Below are 18,049 nucleotides of genomic sequence, written 5' to 3'. Positions count from 1 at the left end.
AACTGTGACCACGGCCTGGTGCCCAACTCACAGGCTATCCCCAGGTAAGAGACGGATCGCCCGCTTCCAGCCACCCAGGTTGGCTGATGTGCTGTGGAACTGGTCACCAGCAGCCCTCCTACCTCTGTGGGTTTCATCAAGCCTGGCATGTTCTCCAGCCGCCTGCCCCCATCCTGAGCCAAAGCTATCAGTAATCACACAACTTCCCCGTGTCAAGGGCAGGACTCAGGTGCTAGAGAACCCAACTAAATGGGAGAGGAGCAGTGGCTAGAAGGAGCCCAGCCCTGCCACTGCCTTGCGGGGTGACTCGGGCGAATCTTTTCTTCCCTGTGAGCTGTTTCACCATCTTGGACCTAGAATCACAGCAAGGTGATTTCACCTGTGCCCCATTCTACCAGGCAGATCCAGGTGAAATGCCCCAACTCCTAGCCTCCACTGCCCACCTGAGTCCTTCCTCCCAGATCAGCCCAGCCCGTGGCTCCCTGAGCAGTGGGAAGAGTGAAAGAAGAGACTGTTGCTGCTGCTGCTGCTGCTAAATCACTTCAATCGTGTCCAATTCTGTGTGACCCCATAGATGACAGCCCACCAGGCTCCCCTGTCCCTGGGATTCTCCAGGCAAGAACACTGGAGTGGGTTGCCATTTCCTTCTCCAGCGCATGAAAGTGAAAAGTGAAAGTGAAGTCGCTCAGTCGTGTCTGACTCGTAGCGACCCCATGGACTGCAGCCTACCAGGCTCCCCTGTCCATGGGATTTTCCAGGCAAGAGTACTGGAGTGGGATGCCATTGCCTTCTCCAGAGAAGAGACTAAAAAAAGCAAATACAGGTGCCTGCAGCTGGCAGCAGAAGTCTTCCATGGATGAAGGTGGGGCTAAGGCTGTAGACCCAGTCCCAGGTTTGGCCCAGCTCCACGAAGCCAGGGCCACCCACAGTGGAGAAGCTCCATTCAAAATTCCTGAGTTCCAGGGGAAGGGAGGATCAACTGGGAATCTGTTCCCAGAGCACAGAAGGAGAACAGCAGGAGGGATCTAAGTAAGATCTCTAGCAGGACTGGCAAGAGATCTGAGGTCAACTGAGAGAGGCTTTGGAGAGGACTCTCCCACCAAATCAGAGCCATTATGATAGCATCAAGGGCTGGTGGTGTCGTGAGGAGAGTGTCTGTAAGTGGAGGCTCATGAGCATAGGAGGGAGGTCAGGTCCAGAAGCAGGGGGCTGGAGAAGACCTTCAGGGTGGCTCTGGCCCAGAACTTGAAGAGTCAGTTCAAAGAAGATGGTGTAATTATCATTTGATGGGAAAGCATTTGTCTGGCAGGCTCAGAAAACACATATGCACAGGAGCCAGTCTGCCAGCCTGCAGTTTCCCATTTGCCTGAAGGTACAGGGTTAAAATGGGAGTGCCGGGTCCAGTGGTCCAAGGTCAGCCAGACACAGACACCTGCCGTGCCCCCACTCTGCAATTCTGCGGCTCCTGAACGTTCTGCTATTCCTCACATGTGGTGAATATATAGACAGGCCTCTGCAATGCTCATCTCCTAGATGCCAAGGCCAGCAGGTCCACATTCACACATCTACAGTCCACCAGAGGCTCTCAGGAGACCCCCCACCATGCAGCGGGAGTCTGCATGGATGGGGCTGGCAGATATTTCATTCTCTCTTGGGAGCCACCATGACCCCAAGATCTCAGCGCCCCCACCTGGGGCCAGAACACTAATCCCATCAGAAGGGAAGGGGGAACCAGCCTGGATGTCGTCAACTCAGCTCAGTCTGGAAGGAGGAGGGGGATTTTAAGCATCAGATTAAGATAGATTAAAGGGGGGCTCTGGAGCCACCGATCTCTTACCCCTGCCTCCTAAACCCCAACCCCAGGTCAGAAAAAGGCAGGCAGACATAAGCATGGGCTATATTCCTCTTGCTGGGTCAACCCTGTCCCCTCCCACAGCCCCCAACCCTGGCGAGACAACTCTGCCTTTCCTGTCCCCTGCTCACTGCGCTTCGGGTTCCCATGGCAACCTCATCCTCAGCTCCAGGCAGCAGAGCGGCTGAGAGCAGGCAGACAGAGCGAGTCTGTGGGGGTGGGGGAAGAGACACAGACAGCCAGGGTATCCTCAACTGCAGAGGAACCCGTGAGGGCAAAACTGGGAGGCTGTGTCTGCAGGATACTTGTAGACAGTTCAGATGAGGAAGACGTGAGCCCCAGATTTGTTTTCAGGGCAGGACCCAAGAAGGCCAGGGCTGTGCCCCTCCCCCACCAGCACGACTGTCTTCAAGAGGGCTACAACTGATGTGACCTCCTCCCAGAAACAATTAATTGCTGGGGATTCTACCTTTTCCCTCCCTCTCCATCTTCAGATTGAAGCTCCGCCACCCTCCCTCATTACTACCCTCAGATCCCAGTCGAGATGAATGGAAATATGTGTATCCCAATGTAGGCGCTAGGGCAGAAGAGAGGTCCCCCACCCCAGCTAGTGACCCCACTGGTACCGCAGCCCCAACAACAGCCTGGGCCCACACAATGAGAGAATGAGGGGCCAGGGTGGGGAGAACCAGGCCTCCCAACCCTGGCCTGGAGCTGGGTCCAGAGCACAGCTGTTCTTTGTCCCTTCTGTGGGCCAGCCTGCACCCGGCCCCTTGTTAATCATTCCCAGTGGCAGGCCCTCTGCTGATGTCCCTCCCCACCCTCGATGGCAGTATCAGCTGCTCTGGGAAAGAGAGGGACGGAGACAGCCCACTAGGACAGGAAGCCTGGGGGTGGAGGATGCAGGGGAAGGGATCTAGCATTCAGGAGGGCAAGAACAGAGTTGAGCAAGATAAGCAGGCACCTGGCAGCAGCCCAGGCCTCTGGGAGAAGTCAGAGTCATGTAAAGTTACTTCAGGATACATTGTATCCTATGCACATTCTCCCCTGAAACCTGCCACAAGGCTTTGGGCGAGAAAAGGCAGGCATTATCCCTGTGCCCATTTGACAGATAAAGAGGCTGAGACTCAGTGTCAAGGACAGAGATCTGGCCCAATGCACTCTCCCCCATTCCACACATGTCTGGACAGCTAAGGGCAGATTGACTTCCCTCCCCCAGGTGAACACCAGCCTACTCCTAGTTCTGGGGAAAGAAATGCTTGGTTGGGTGGGTGGAGAACTTCCTCTTTTAAAGCCAACCAGTTTCCAACCATGGCTATTCTAAGACAACCGTCTGGGGTCTCTCAGCCACCCCCAGCACCTACTCCTTCTGACATTTCTAAAGCAGGTTCAGACAGTGACCTCGGGGCGGGGGGCAGTGCAGAAGTGGGGGCTCCCCCAGAGGACCTCTGAGTCCCCTTCCTGCTTGAAGGGACTGCAGGGCTCCTGCAACGGGCTTACTGATGACAGGGATCGCTTGGAGGGCAAAGCCCTGTCCCTAGTCCCACTATCAGCCGCGTTCCAGACACAGAACAAGAATAGACCAGTATCCTGGAAGCCCAGTACCCGCTTTCGACAGGCAGCCTTGCCCCTTTCAGCCTTGGATCCCTTCAAAAGCCACAGCTTTTTGTTCAAGGAGGAACAAAAATACAGCAAAAAAGCAACAACGAGCCTTTGGTTTCGCCAAAAGGGGAAAAAAAAAAAAAAAAAAGAAAAACAACCCACAGCCCTGACATCCTGCCTGTGGAAGGAGCTACTGATCCCCCTGCTGGGAACACTGCCCTTGGGCAGTCAGGGAGGACTCCCCTCTAACCCTGTTTTTCACCAGTCCCCCAGGCCTAAGGGGCCAAACGGTGGGGACAGGAAACAACAAAGAGGCATTGTCTGACCAGAGGAAAAAATGAGCAGCTGGAAAGATCAAGGCTAGACAAGAAGAAGAACTGACCAGCCCTCAGGGGTTGTAGATAAAATGAAAAATCAAAATCGATGGCAATACACAAAGAGAAATGATCATGTCTAGTCAGGAAAGGCATGGAAACACTGGGTTTCAGTTTCCTCATCCATAAAATGGGCTGTTCGGAAGCAAAGTGATCCCTGAGGTTTCCTGAGGCCCTGACGTCTCAGTGTAAGGAGCTGGAAGGTGAGAGTGAGGTGGGGGCTGCCTAGAGGTTACTATGTGTGCCCCTTTGGACTCCCTGCCCCCCTAAACATAGCATACACACCCCTTCCTACTCCCTTCTCCTGATCTCATTTTTCCCAGTCAGAGGCAGAGAATTCTGGGGAGGCAGGAGAGCCCCAGACCCCGGTCCTGGATGTGCCTGCCACTGCCCCATCCCCAGTTAACTAGACTCCAGAGATACTTCAAGCCCCACCAGCACAAGTCCCACCTCACCCCCGAGGCCTAGGGAAAGGACCACAGTCTCTCGTTCCCTAGAACCAGGGACACCTCCACCCTCCTCAGCCCCTGAGCCCACAGCTCAAAGCAACTGAAGGACAGGCCCAGAAAGATACAACTGAGCATTCCTCTTTCTTCCCCAGCCCCAGTCCACTTAACACCCCAGAAGCTGGTCCCCCAGGCCTGCAACTGCCTCAGGTTGGCAGCCTCCATTGATTCATGGGCTCCAAGGAGGAAGAACAGGAACATTCCTCCCCACCCCCAACCAGCCCCACCCCACCCAGCCTCACCCCGACCTCCAGGCTCTTCAATTATTTGCCTGGAGACAAGACAAAGGACCAGGTTTGTAATTGTGACCAGATTTGCCCCACTTTCAGAAAAAGTAGTTTACAAAACAAATCATCGAGGGCATAAATTGAGGGCATATATATTCCTCTAACCAATGGAACAGGCTCACCTCACCTACCTAGATGCTTCGAGAAAGAATTATACAAACACAGGCATGCTTCCCTCTACCTTGCCATAGCAGTGTTGGGTGCCAATGGCCTGGAAGTATGAACACAAACGCGGCCTATTCAGTCCAATTCCCTGGCGCTTACCCCTGGCCCCATAGCCGGCGGCGTGTGTCTGGATATCCAGAGGCACGTGTGTGAATGCAAAGCCTTGGGGGTCCACTACCACCCAGAAGGCCGGCTGCGGGCTCTGGCCTGTGTTCTCTCCCCAGCCTCACCCCAGACAAGTCTGGTGCAAAGAGAGAATACAAGAGGCCTTTCTGCTGCCTTCAGTCACTTTCCAGAACTTAAATCTCAGTCTTCAGAACCCACCAGGGAGAAACAGACAGTGTTCTTTCTCTTGCCCAACTCCTGCAAGATCCTGGCTCAGGGACTAACCAGAGAACGCAGAGGCCCCCCTGCACACCAACTCGAATACACCCTCCCTAGGTGGGCTCACTCCCTAGCAAAGGGCCTGGGGCCAGGAGTGATCACTTGTCCCTCTGGGTCTTGAGCAGGAAGTACTGAAAAGCCAGGCCTGAGCGTCACACAGCAAGGCCAGGCTGGGAACTGGGGCACAGCTATAGCCTAGAAATCCCGAGACTGGGGAACCTGAATGTCACGGGTGGATGGGGTCAGAGGCAGGAAGAAAACAGGAAGGGATGAGAGTGAACACTCAGCACAGTGCCTGGCACAGCACAGTTGTTCAGTAAAACTGGTCTAGGCTCCAGCATCCCTAGGTGGGAATTTTGAACCACGGGATAACTGAGGACCAGACAAGTCCAGAGTGTGCCCAAAACAAGCTGGGCCTGCATCTGAGATACCCCAGAATCCCTTGTCTGGCTCACTGGCACAGCCCAGCCACTCAGCAGACTCTGGCTTAAGGGAGTGTGGCTGCCTCAGGCAAGGTGCTGCCAGAGTTCCCAAGAAACACAGCTGGGTCACAAATTCCCCAAGTCTTTGGCCCCTCCTCCTGGGTCCTTCCCAGGTAACAACCCAGCTAGATCAAAGGTCAGCTGGGCAGGAAGAATAAGAGCTGTGAAGGCTGGGGGAACAGAGAGGGATCAACCTGCTGTTCTGGCTGGAGGCCAGGAGAGGCAGGAGAATTTCACCCTGGGCAGGTGGGAAGCAGCATCTGGGAGGGGTGTGTCATCTTCTGCCTTCCCTGGAGCCCCCCAAGCCCTACAGGAGCTCCCCACCCCTACTGGCTGCAGCCTCCTAGAAGAGGGTGAAAAAAGTAAGCTGGGACTTTTTGGTACTAGGCTGAGAACACACAGAGAAAACAAGGACAAGCCTGATTTCTTCCTCCAACTCCCAGAGCTCACTGAATTCTAGGCTACCAGAGTCTCCGGAAGAGACAGAAGACGCCTCAGTCCCTGCTGCCCACTGAGTTCCTCCGCCAGACTCCTGCCTTGAGGAGCAGAGGCTCAGAAGCTGCCCCCAAAGGAGTCTCGTGCCCAGAAACTAGCCTGAAGTGGGCCAGCAATCAAGGGGTTAACCGCCCCAGCCTCTGGCTTTGCCGCACCCCACCCCACTCCCCAACAGAGGGAGGAAGTGGCAGAGAATCAGGGCTTGTGTGAGCCTTTAAGAATTTGAAGAATGTCCCATTTCCCTTGGGGGGAGGATGGGAGGGGTCGGCAGAGGAAAGAGGACCAGTAGAGCTAATAGAGAAGGGGCAGCTGAAGGAGGAGCCAGGACCTAGCTGTGACCCTCTCTCTAGCCCAGGCAGTCTCCCCAGCGTCCCAGTCCCTCCCAGAAGGGAGGAGGTTCATGGTGCTTCTTGGGCTTGAGATTTTATCGGTTTTCCCAGCACCTGGCACAGGTTGGCATCTAGCAACCGGCAGGCAGTAAGTGCCTGATGCAGGCTCCAGCCAAGGAGATGAGGCTGTAGTGTGAGCAGGGAGGGGAAGACAGGAAGGGGGAGTTGTTGTTCAGTTGCTAAGTCATGTCCGCTTCCTTGTCCTTCACTATCTCCCGGAAGGGGGAGACAGCCATTCAAAGGGGTTTAAGACCCCAACTCCTTTTAGACAAATCCCAAAGCTCCCCTCCTATGTGAACTTCAGCTGTACAAAGCCTCCAGGCTGAGAATTTAAAAAGGTAAAAAACAAAAAAAGGACTCGGACGTCCCTGGTGGTCCAGTAGCTAAGACTCTGTGCTCCCAATGCATGTGTCTCGGGGTTCAAGCCCTGGTCAGGGAACTAGATCCCACATGCCACAACCAAAGAGTTCACGTGCCACAACTAAAGATTCTGCATGCCACAACTAAGACCCAGCATAGCCAAATAAATAAATACAGAAATAGTTCTTTTATAAAGGGACTCAAGTCAGATCCTAAATTTTTTTGAATGCTGACCTTGCCGCCTACTTAAGTGACTTGACCTTCCAAAGCCCGCCACAGAGCAGCAAGGCTGTGAAGTCCTACGTGAGCCCAGGCCTGCACATGATCAACCCTAAGGCACTGCATTCTCTGAAACTGCATGGGAGGGGACAGGGTGTCTCCCTAGGATGGGAGACCCCACCTCGACCCACCTCTCCACAGCAGGCCAGAGCAAACTCACACTGGAAAAGACACAAAGTTCTCTGCCTCCCTCAGCAGGCAGCGAAGAGCTCTGCCTAGGGTCAGGCCACACCCTTCATGCTGCTCCCCAGTCTCAAGAAATGACAGTCAGGGGGCCCCCAGGCCCAGGGCCTAGATTCTCTGGTAGACAGGGCAGGGGAGAGGTGACAAGTCAGCTGCCGTCACAGTGAGAATGTGGAAGGTAACTCGGAGAACACAACAGGCCAGAAACAGGATCTTTTCTTGAAAGACCACGTGGATCCCTCCCTTGCAGCAGAGTGCGGTGGAGAGAATAAGCTAGCTATACAGGGACTTAACCAGGCTCTCGCTAGTCATTCATCTTGGGAAAGTCCCTTCCCTTCCTCAAACCTCAGTTTCCTGCTCTGTAAACTGGGCATATTAACAGTCCTGACTATCATCCAGCCGTGGTAAAGAAGACTCAACACAGTTAAAACGTGTGGAGCAGAGTGTGGAAATGCTGGGCCCTGCCACCTTGTGGGTATCAGAACAGAAGGAAGCTCTGAAAGTGAAAGTGAAGTCGCTCAGTCGTGTCCGACTCTCTGCAATCCCATGGACTGTAGCCCGCCAGGCTCCTCTGTCCATGGGATTTTCCAGGCAAGACTACTGGAGTGGGCTGCTATTTCCTTCTCCAGGGGATCTTCCTGACCCAGGGATAGAACCCAGGTCTCCTGCACTGCAGACAGGCGCTTTACCATCTGAGCCACCAGGGAAGCCCTAAGTGCCCGCCCAACAGCCCCTGCCCGAGGCGGACTCACGCGTTGCAGTAGGGCTTCTTCTCGTAGCCCTTGTAGTTCTTCATGTTGAGGGTCATCTTGCAGGTCTCGCAGTGGAAGCATGCTTTATGCCAGAACTGGGGGCAGAGGCAGAGGGAGGACACCGTCAGATAAGGAGGATTTAGGAAGGGGGATCAAGCCCCAGGAAGGAGCATTCCTCTCTGGGACTGGAACAGACACCACCACCCCACCCCCCCATAGAAGTGAGCCAAGGACATCTCAGGTCACGGGCTCCAACAGCTGATGACACCTTCCTCTGTCCCACTGATCCTGTCTGCAGGGGAAGAAGGGCAGCCCCCAGAGTGAGTGGGGAAAAACTACCCCCCTGCACCCCCCCCCCAAGACTGGCTTCACCTCCCCCAGACCACTCCTGCAGCCTGCCTGCCTGAGGAGGAGAAGCCTCATTGCTTATGCAAAGCTGCACCAGGCGTTGCTAAGAAGCCGCTGCTGCTGAACATTGAGGTGCAGCGCCTCAGCCTAGACAAGGTCTAGGGGGACAGGAGGGCCCAGCCCCCATGCACCCAGGCCTTCCCAGATCCCACACCAGACACACGTGGGCCTGGGCAAGGCGCCAGCCCCAATGCCTCCTCTTCTTGAGGGACCCCTGCCCAGAGTATGGGTGAGTGCCCCAGGCTCTAGCCAGTACATCCACACCACTTCCCTCCCTCCCCTCACCCCTCTCCCATCCCTCAGCTGGTCTCATCCCTCAGGGGGCCTCCCTCGGAGGCAATAGAGCTTTGCTTGGAGGTGGATCCCCCACCTGCATAGTGGGCATCACAGCCCCACCTTGGCTAGCTGGGTGACCTCGGTCAGGACCCACACCTCTGAGCCACTTCTGTGTCTGCAGAATGGAAACCTTAATACCCATCTCTTTTGGGACTGTTGAGGTTTAAATGAAAAATCACACAAAATAAATAAATAAATGAAAAATCACCTATAAAACCTTCAGCACAGCACCCGGCAGCTCTAAGTACTCAAATGCCAGGTGCTGGGTGTGGCAGGGGTGACCCTCAGCTGAGGGGGCTGGGCAGGAGGTGTGTGAGTGCTGGGGTGCAGGCGGGGCTCTACTGTGCCCAGTCACAGCTAGAAGACCTGTGAGTGAGACTGAGTGACCAGAAACACCCCAGCAAAGGCCAGGGACCCAGAACAGAGCGAGGATCAATCCAGGGCCGCCAAGGGAGGGGAATAGCGTCCAAGACCACGAGGGCAAGGGAAGTGATGTAACAGAGGTGACCCCATCCCGAGAAATGCTGAAGCTCGAGAAAATCCCGGCAGATGAGAGACTCACCCCCGGCACCTGGCAACCCAGGACGAGGCCCGGTGATAGCACCTACCAGGAGCCCAGCTTCCAGGGCCCCAGAATCTGGGCTGCTGGGGTGACCCAGCTGGCCTTTCCCTGCCCCCTTTCCCAGGAGCCAAGGGACATCCTCCTGATTCCTCAGAGAACGAGGCCAGAAGCCAGGGAAGGGCATGGGGAGACTTTCAAGGTACCCAGCAAACACCTGGTTTTTGGCCACCTATCAAGAAATTCCCCCGAGGTAGTGCTTTTCAAATGTAATTCCCAGCCAAGAGGTGCTTCTGGGCCACTTAGGAGAAAGGGACAGAAAAAAAGGTTAAGAGGTTGGGATACCACCTCCCTAACCCTGGCCTGTGTTGACCAGAGCCCACAGGGTAATTGTGTGTGTGTGTGTGGGGGGGGGGGGGGAGTCACCTTCTAATAGGGTACTTTTCCTATCAAGGAGGCCCAAAGGCCTCTTCAGGAGTGGAATAGTGACCAAAGGAGCAGGAGAACCGCTCTTTGGGAAGAAGGCCAGGGGAAGTCTGGAAGCAAAGAGGAGGCTGGTGAAGCTGGGCTCCCAACCCAACCTGGGCTGATGCCACAGCCCACGGGAAACCTAGAACAGAGTGATCCCTGCCCCCCACCAGCCTCCCGCAATGCCTGGGAGGTGCTGGCAGAGTGCCCCAGCTCTGTCACCAACCAGTCTGCTGGCCTCTGCCTGCTTAGCCGCACATGCCCCTGCCTGGGCCCCCGCCTCCCCCCACCCCCGCAGGGGCCTGCCAGGAAAAACATTCTCTGGAATCCAGACCATGACCCACTTTCACACACACATAGGCAGGAATCTGCACTGTCCTGGGCCTGGGGACCTCCAAAGGTGCCCCCCTGATTGACTTGGGGGAGACAAAGGGAGAGACGCAGACACGTGCACCCTAGCTCACAGCCAGGTACCCACCCTGGAGCCAAGCCCCTTGGGAAGGGGGCAGAGTATACCAACCAGGCTAGGGTACAGGGCCCGCAGCCAATCCAGGGGTTCTCCAAGGCACCCCTGCCACCAGCTACCACTGGAAGGAAGCGGAGCCCCATACAAGGGCACAGTGCCCATTTCTATCTATAGCTCTTCCCCACCTCACCTCCAGACACCTCCTGCTCACAGCTAGACACGTTAGAGGCTAGGGAGTGGTCATCTGTTCTCTTACCAGGGGGTCCAGGAAAAGAATAATGAAAAGGAGGGGACTGAATGCCTTCCGGGTAACTATGGAACTCATCTATAAACTGGAACTAAAATCCCAGTCCCATGGAGGTGCTGGGAGGTGACCTAGCCTCACTTCCCTCCCCTCTCTGGAGGAAGGCGCCAAGAAAGGTTCAAGAAAATCCAGCAGCTTCCACCACTGTGTCCTTTTGGAGACAGGAGAGTGAGCGGAATGGGGGGCAGAGAATGGCAAGTCATTCAATAGCCCCTGTGGACCAGGAAGACCCAAGGAGACCCCAAATGAAAAGACACCCATCCCTGTCTCAGTCAGGTCTGGTAACGGACACAGTCAGGGAAACACGTCAGTAACACCCCACAGTGACCCTCTGTCCGCCCCTTTTCTCTGCCCCAGGAGCCCTGCCACAGAGCAAGAGTCCCCTCTTTCTTACAGGCCACAGGTAAGGTTTCACAGAAGCATTCCCAGGACTCAGCGAGCAGTTACCGCTAAACAGGCAACTCGAATCCTCCCCACGGCCCTGGAAGTCCACGGCTTCCCTGTTCACCAAAACCTAGTTCTCTGGTGCCCGTTAGCAGCCTCTCAGCCCATGTCCCAGGCTCCAGCATCAGCCTCCACTCTTCCTGGCCTGGAGCTCCAAAGCTGCAACCCACTCCACAGAAAGGCAAACTGAGGCTGCTGGGGACAGAAGCAAGATCCCCTGCACTTGGACAAGGCTGGGGTCAGCCTTCTCTCTCTGGAGTCACGGTAGAGGTGGGGGGAGCAACTGCTCACAGCTCTGGGGGTGGGGGGTGCGGTGAACTTCAGGTGGCTGTGCCTGCCGCCTGGGATCTTGCCCACTCCACCCTCACCACCCGGGCGCCCTATGACTCAGGGCTAGAGTATGAGACCTCTCCCTCCCTTCCTGTCACCCAGGGTTACAGTTTCTCACTCCTCCAGCCCCACCCCGGCCGGGTCACTAACTCAGCTGGCTACCTGGGAGGCTGGCTTAAAGGCAGAGACCACGGCCGCACCTCCCCAGATTCCCAGGGAGTACTATTCCTGGTTCAAGAGCTCAGGCCCCGAGCATTCCACAGGCCAGGGTCAGGAAGGGGAGGGCCCACTACAAACATTAGGGAGATGGTGTAAAGTAAAGTACTTTTTTGCAAACACAACAGGCAGAAGAGCTGAGCACCAAGAACTTTAGAGCTGAATTCCAGCTCGGGCTGCGGGGAGTGAACCGCATGACCTGCCTGGGCCTCTGCTTACGGGGGTCATAACTTACAGGAGCCATCGCATCTGCTCTGCGAGGCTCCCGGGAAGACAGCCTGGCACATTCCAAGGAGTCTATGCATGGGATGACTGTGGGGTGCTCTTGGCTAGGAAACGAGGCACCAGGGCTACAGGCCTTTCCCCTCGTCTGTGTCCAGGCCCGTTTCCTTCTACCTTGCTGCCACCTGGGGGGTGACAGGGAGAGAGGAGGGTACTTCAGACAACCAGAGGCAGGGAGCCCTCCCAATGGGGGAGTCCAGGGGACTCAGCCCACCAATCCTCTACCCTCCTCAACGCCTCCATCTGTATTCAGGTGCTTGGCAAAAGCAAGCCAGGCCAGGGGGACTCGACGAGTCCCCATGTTAATGCCTCCCAATGTGATCTAGGGCCAAACTCCAAGTCTGTCAAAAGGTAGAAGACACTCTGAGACACAGCCTCTCTCCCTCTGCAGAGGCCCTGCAGGAGCCTGAGAGGGCCCGGCACCAAGTAGGTGCTTAATATTCACTGAATGAATGAGCAAGCAACAACACCCTGCTTCTTCCCCAACTCTAATCCCGTAAGTTGGGGAAACATATCTCAACCTCAAACACCGTGGCCAGCCATACACATTTATTCAGCAGGAGGACACGCTGGGTAATGCAGGTTGACGGTAGGGTGGCCATCGGAGGTGATGCAGCCTTTACTCACCTAAGCCTTTAGGAGATAAGGCTCAGAGAGGAGGAAAGGCTGACACCAAGGACGCAGCTTGTGCTCTGGGTCATGGCGGGTCCTAGGAACTTGCAGTGAAACAGGTGAGTCTAATTTGACTCTCTCCTGTTGTAAATGGGTTGTCTTGGGAAGCTGGTTAGCAACTGTGTCTATGGGACTGAACGTCCCTCCTCAGGCATCAGACCCCCATTCCTAGTGCCTGCCCTTACTGCCTGGAGGGCATTGGGAGGAACCAGTCTGATACCTGGATATTCCAGGGCAGGGGTGTGACATCTCCCCAGGGAAACCTCCTATAGGCAGAGATTTAAGAAGAGAGAGGAACCGCCAACTCTCACTTCCCAGGGCGCCCTCCACCTGAATGTCCTCTTCCTGAGAGGGAAAGAAAACAGCTGGGGAGGGCACCTTAAAAGGTCTGCACCCTCCCCTCGGACACCAAAGGTCTTTACAGGGAAAGCCAGGTATGGGGCTGGACAGAGTACCCCAGAAAAGGAGAGGGCGCACAGCCTATACCACATCCCCTTCCGGGCGCTGTGACAGGCACTTGAGTGCACCTCCCCACCTTCATGGAAATGACATCATCATACCCATCTGACAGGCTGTGAACACTGAGGCCTAGAGCCATTCATAGAGCCGGTGGTGAGCAGACCTGGAACTAGGACCAAGTCTTCCAACGCCCAGGCTAGCAGTCCTTCCATCAGACACTGCTTCTGCCTTATGTGGGTGGAAAGTGGCCGTTGCCTCTTCCCAATTCATGACTGTGCAGAAGGGGAGCACAAGGAACTCAAGATGCAGAGGCCAAAATCCCTCCCACCAGGGAAGAGCAGAAACACCAGTGTGCAAGGCCAGAGGGCTCTCAGCTCCTGCCCCCAGGCTCAAGTCCTGCCCTCCCGCATGGTCTTTGGGAAGGTCAGCACCCACACTCATTGCACCATAACATGGCCTTTCTCTTCTCCTGCCCAGCCAGGCCCAGGAGAGAAGACTGAAACAGCACCAGCCCCACATGATCCCTTCCTCCAAGAGCAGTATCAAAATGATCTCAGAACCATGGAACCCCACCCCCTCACCCTGACTCAGAGGCCAAAGGTTACTGAGGAAGCGCCAACCGTAAGGAGGAGGGGAAAGACAAAAGAATCCAAGGAGCGACCCTTTTCCCCCCCACAAAAAATACCTGACTCCAGGTGGGCCCTGCACCCTCTTCCATCCCATGCCCCCAACCCCTGGCCAGTCCAGACGGGAAGGAGGGAATATGTGGACAGGGGGCCAGCTTTAGGAGGTGAATGAAAGGCACGATGAAGGGGACAGAATTCTAGAGGCCTCTCCTCCAGACCAAGGAGGGGATGAGAGGGGAGGTGGATTGCCTTAGGACCTTAGCGAGATTAAAAGAGGTCCGGATCCTACCCCAAACTGCAGGAAATACCCAGTTCCACTCTCCGCCCCCCTTCAAAAAGTATAATGGCAACCAGATGAACGAGTCCAGCATGACGGGGGTTGGGGGGGTGGGGAGGAAGCCGCCTAAGGGCCCCCAGAGGACAGTGAATTTCCAGAAGGCCACCTTCCCTTCCCCCCAATACGTCCCCCCTTTTCTTGGCTCCCCCTGAACTCAGCCAACCCCACCCTCCATTGGGGAAACCTGCTCTGAAAAGTTAGCTCTTTGTTCTTCAGGGTGGACTCAGCCTCTGAACACAATTTCAGGAGATCTCAGTGAGGCAACCCCCACCCACCCTACTCCAGCAAGCGACCCCGCCCGGGTCCCGCTGGGCGGACCAACGCTGGGAGTGGGCTTCTAATTTGAGGTGGGGGCTGGGAAGCTATGGAGAACGCCGGCTAGTCCATTAACCGCTGAACCACCAAGAGGGCTGCAGGTCGTCCAAAAAACGGGCTCTCGCGATGGGGCTCGGGTCCTTATCCGAAGGCCAGTTCACCAGAGGCAACACTTGCCCGCTGACGGCCCCCACCCTCCAGTCTCCAGGCCAGGAAGCCGGGCCAGTAGCCGCCGGAGCGGACTGCTTAGCAGGGGCCCCCAACCTCTGCGCCGCCCCCCCGCCGCCCCCTCCCCCAGCGCCCAGCGCTTCCGCCTACTTGGCGCTCGGCGAGGCGGGGAGAGGGAGCGGCCGTCTGCTCTCACTCTCCCGGCCCTAGGGGGCGGGACTGCACCCCTAACCTTCCCTCATTCCCCCCCACCCCCACTCCGGGGCCCGGCTTCCCCACCCCGGGGCACCGAGCCCACTCCTCTCCAGTAGAGGCTGCCCGCCAAGCGTGGACTCGTTTCCTCTCCCAGGATCTCCTGGTTTCCAGACTGGGGTCCGTCCCTCACACCCCATGACACCACCCACCTTCCCTCCTCCCGGGATCGCGGTAACGGGGCGGCAGAGACCCAGCCCCGCTCTCCTCCTCCGATCTAGAGCTCGGGGATTGCAAAGACCCGTCTTCCAGTCCCGAGTCTCACCTTATCCAGACAGTTCACCTTCTCCGTGGGGTACACGATCTTGCAGCACCGAGCGCAGTTAGGATTCATGGCTCCGGGAAAGGCTGGGGCGAGGACGCCCGAGCTCGCGCGCGTTCTCTTTCCCCCGAGCGAGCTGGCGGGAGACGGCCGCGGCTTTAACTGCACAGGCTACAGCGACGGCGGCTAGAGCTAGGGAACTGGCCTCCGCCCCCGCCCTCCTTCCCCTAATAAACACAGCGGGGAGGAGGGGCTGTGCCGGGGCGGGGACGCGCCGCGGGCGCGGGCAGGGGCGCGCGCGGCGAGGCGCGCTCTCCCGGCGACGTGAGACTGCGCGGGGGCGGGTTCCAGGGAGGACTGCGGGCCCAGCGGTACGCGCCTAGGTGAGCTCGCGAGCCGAAAGGGCCCTGGAATGCGCCCGGAGGCCAGGCGCGGACAGGCGACCTTGCCCAGGGCCCTTCCGCCGCCGGAGGCCGGGCGGGGGCGATCCGGTTGCACATCTAGGCACCTGGGCTGCAGGGCGGGCGAGCCCTTCGCAACTGTCCTGGCTGGGGTTCGAACCCACTCGAACACCCAACCGGAGTCGCCAGGTTTGGGGACTTCTTTGCACCCGTCGGTACCTGGCGAGAAATCTGCGGATCAACGGGAACCCCCCTGCCCCGCCCCTAGGATGTTAGCCATGCCCTGCAACATCCTCTCCCACAGTTTGTAGGGCGGAACCCGTCCCTCCCTCCAGGACTCAGTCCCTCGCAGACCGGGTTAGTTCTTCCGTCCCCGCGCCTCTGCCGTTCAACTTTCCCGTAGTTCCCCGAATCCATCGACCTTCTGCTTTGCGCTTGATCCCTTTTCCTCTTGCGTTTCTTTCTTCTTACTTACCTTTACTGTTCCCATTTAGTGTATCAGTGTCAACACCCAAAAGAGCCGCATCCAAGCCAAGGCGCGGCGTGGGGGTATAGCTCAGTGGTAGAGCATTTGACTGCAGATCAAGAGGTCCCTGGTTCAAATCCGGGTGCCCCCTTGGAGATTTCTTCCTAATTTTTGTCTAGTATAATTACTTCCTTCTTGATCCATATTTTAACCTCAGGTCCTAGGTTAGAGAAAATAGAGAAAAGCTGTTTTAAAATTCCTTCCTCATTCTCCAACCGTAACGGAAGGCTTTCGGTTTTACTTCGTACTCAGCAGCAGAAGGGGGTGGGTACAGGCACAAATCAGGTACAGAAACTTCAGGTCCCCACGACCCACGCCGGAGATACCGGCGTTCTGCGGTCACCGGCGGCAGCCTCGGTCGTGTAAGGCGGTTCCAGGCGCTGGTTCAGGAGGCAAGACTCCCCCACTTTGGTGCTTCATTTTGGGTAGGGATGGGTCAAGAGAAGAAAACCCACAGACACAGATTTTCTCCAGCTTCAACTTTCTTTATTACCGGTGACAAGCGCGTGCCCTAAGCACCTTTCCTTATTGCTCATAACACCAGCACAGTGAAAGCAATTTGAAAATGTGGAAATGGTCAATACCGACCCAAAAGCTCATTTTAATTTACAAAAATAAAGTTACATCCTGATATAAACTAATGTAGTGGTTCTCAAACTTGAGTGTGTCATAATTAAATAGAGAGCTCCTTAAAACACTACCACCACCACCCCCCAACTACCAGCTTCTGATACTCTTGGCCTGGAGGGGAACCTCGAGAATTTGCATTCTTAACAAATTCCCAGGGGGTGTTGATGCTGCTGGATCACACTTTGAGAACCACTGAGCAAACAATACAAGACCATTAAGTTTCATAACCTAAAGATGAGGACAGATAACTGTCCACTGTGTGACTGGCGGTTATCACTGTTGGGTCCAAGGAAAAAGATCAGGCAGCAAGATCGACCCTCTCGACTAGGTTTTGCCCAAAAAAAGGAAAAAGAAAGGATAGTGGGAGAGGCTTGCTTCTTGAGTCAGGGGGAATTTGTGGTATTTTAAACTTGGAATTTGGTTGTGTCATCCCTCAGGGCCCCAGGGGAATACTACTCGAATATTTTTTTCCCCAGGACTCCCGTTACTGTCTGGAGAAGGAAGTGGCAATCCACCCCAGTATTCTTGCCTGGGAAATCCCATGGGCTGAGGAGCAATCCTTGGGGTGGCAAACAGTGGGACATGACTGAGTGACTGAGCATGCATTACTGAAAGGCAAGTCGTGAAGCTGGACATGGCGATTAAGCAGAGCTGCTGTGCCGTTCAAAGCCCAGAGGCGAGAAAGAGCTAATTTTTCACCCCTGCTGTGCCGTTCAAAGCCCAGAGGCGAGAAAGAGCTAATTTTTCACCCCGTTCCTGGACACCAGGCCTCAAACTCCACCTGCAGGTTTATCAGGCCAAAACCCTGCCTTTGAGCTAATATAAAGAAGACGAAAGCCGTCCACTTTTCATCTTAAATCTGTGCTGTGACTTCGCCGCTATTATGAACTAGGCAAAATAATATTGCCCCGCCCAGGCATTCCATTTCTTCCCCTCCAAAGAAACTATGATTAACATCAAACCAGTAAGTCTTGAAGGATCTCAAACTGGAAAGATCTCAGCCTTCTTTCTACCTTCTGAGAGTACAGGTGGGTGGGCTTCTTGCCACTGAGTTAGAGTGCTCACCGGGAAAGTGGTGCAGTCATTCCTGTGTGACTTCTACTGTGTCTCTCTCTACTTCTCACGGTTAAGAGTACTTTCTGAGAATCTCCAGAGAGTTTTGGATTCTGAACACAGACTTTTGTGTTAGCCTGCGGCTGTGAAAAATGGAAAACCAGGGAAGGGGGCACCCGGATTTGAACCGGGGACCTCTTGATCTGCAGTCAAATGCTCTACCACTGAGCTATACCCCCTCTGCTGGTAATGTTCTGGTAAATTCTTTTTACATCCATTCCAGCCTTTTTCTTTTTTCTGAAAATTCTTTTTCCAAAATCAGTTTCTTCTTGCTACAAGATATTGAATAGTAATAACAAGGAACAACATTAAAAGACCTAGTAAAAACATGGAATTTTGAAAATATGTAGACTTTTGTCTTTTCT

General features: G+C 55.5%; 1 protein-coding gene and 2 non-coding genes across 4 annotated transcripts in view; 1 reads left to right on the top strand and 2 right to left on the bottom strand.

Moving 5' to 3' along the window:
• The window catches only part of LASP1 (LIM and SH3 protein 1), a 40,638-nt gene extending 24,718 nt beyond the window's left edge, over nucleotides 1-15,920 (bottom strand). The window contains exons 1-2 of one of the 2 annotated variants that reach the window (XM_020879529.2): nucleotides 15,891-15,920; nucleotides 8,111-8,205 (exon numbers count right to left, since the gene is read on the bottom strand). In XM_020879529.2, coding sequence (XP_020735188.1) covers nucleotides 8,111-8,205; nucleotides 15,891-15,905 — 110 coding nt within the window. In that variant the 5' untranslated portion in view covers nucleotides 15,906-15,920. Of the gene's footprint in view, nucleotides 1-8,110; nucleotides 8,206-15,017; nucleotides 15,281-15,890 lie in introns of those variants that run through there. The other variant, XM_020879525.2, reaches the window with a different exon arrangement.
• Nucleotides 15,921-15,960: 40 nt separating this feature from the next.
• Nucleotides 15,961-16,032, top strand: TRNAC-GCA (transfer RNA cysteine (anticodon GCA)). The gene has a single exon. It is a non-coding gene; the product is annotated as a tRNA-Cys (tRNA).
• A 1,759-nt stretch (nucleotides 16,033-17,791) lies between these two features.
• Nucleotides 17,792-17,863, bottom strand: TRNAC-GCA (transfer RNA cysteine (anticodon GCA)). The gene has a single exon. It is a non-coding gene; the product is annotated as a tRNA-Cys (tRNA).
• Between the last annotated feature and the right edge of the window lie 186 nt (nucleotides 17,864-18,049).

Source organism: Odocoileus virginianus, chromosome 17 (genome assembly GCF_023699985.2).
Source record: "Odocoileus virginianus isolate 20LAN1187 ecotype Illinois chromosome 17, Ovbor_1.2, whole genome shotgun sequence".
NCBI classification, from domain to species: Eukaryota; Metazoa; Chordata; class Mammalia; order Artiodactyla; family Cervidae; genus Odocoileus; species Odocoileus virginianus.
The sequence above is the reverse complement of the archived record's forward strand: the minus strand, read 5'-3'. Positions and strand labels throughout refer to the sequence as shown.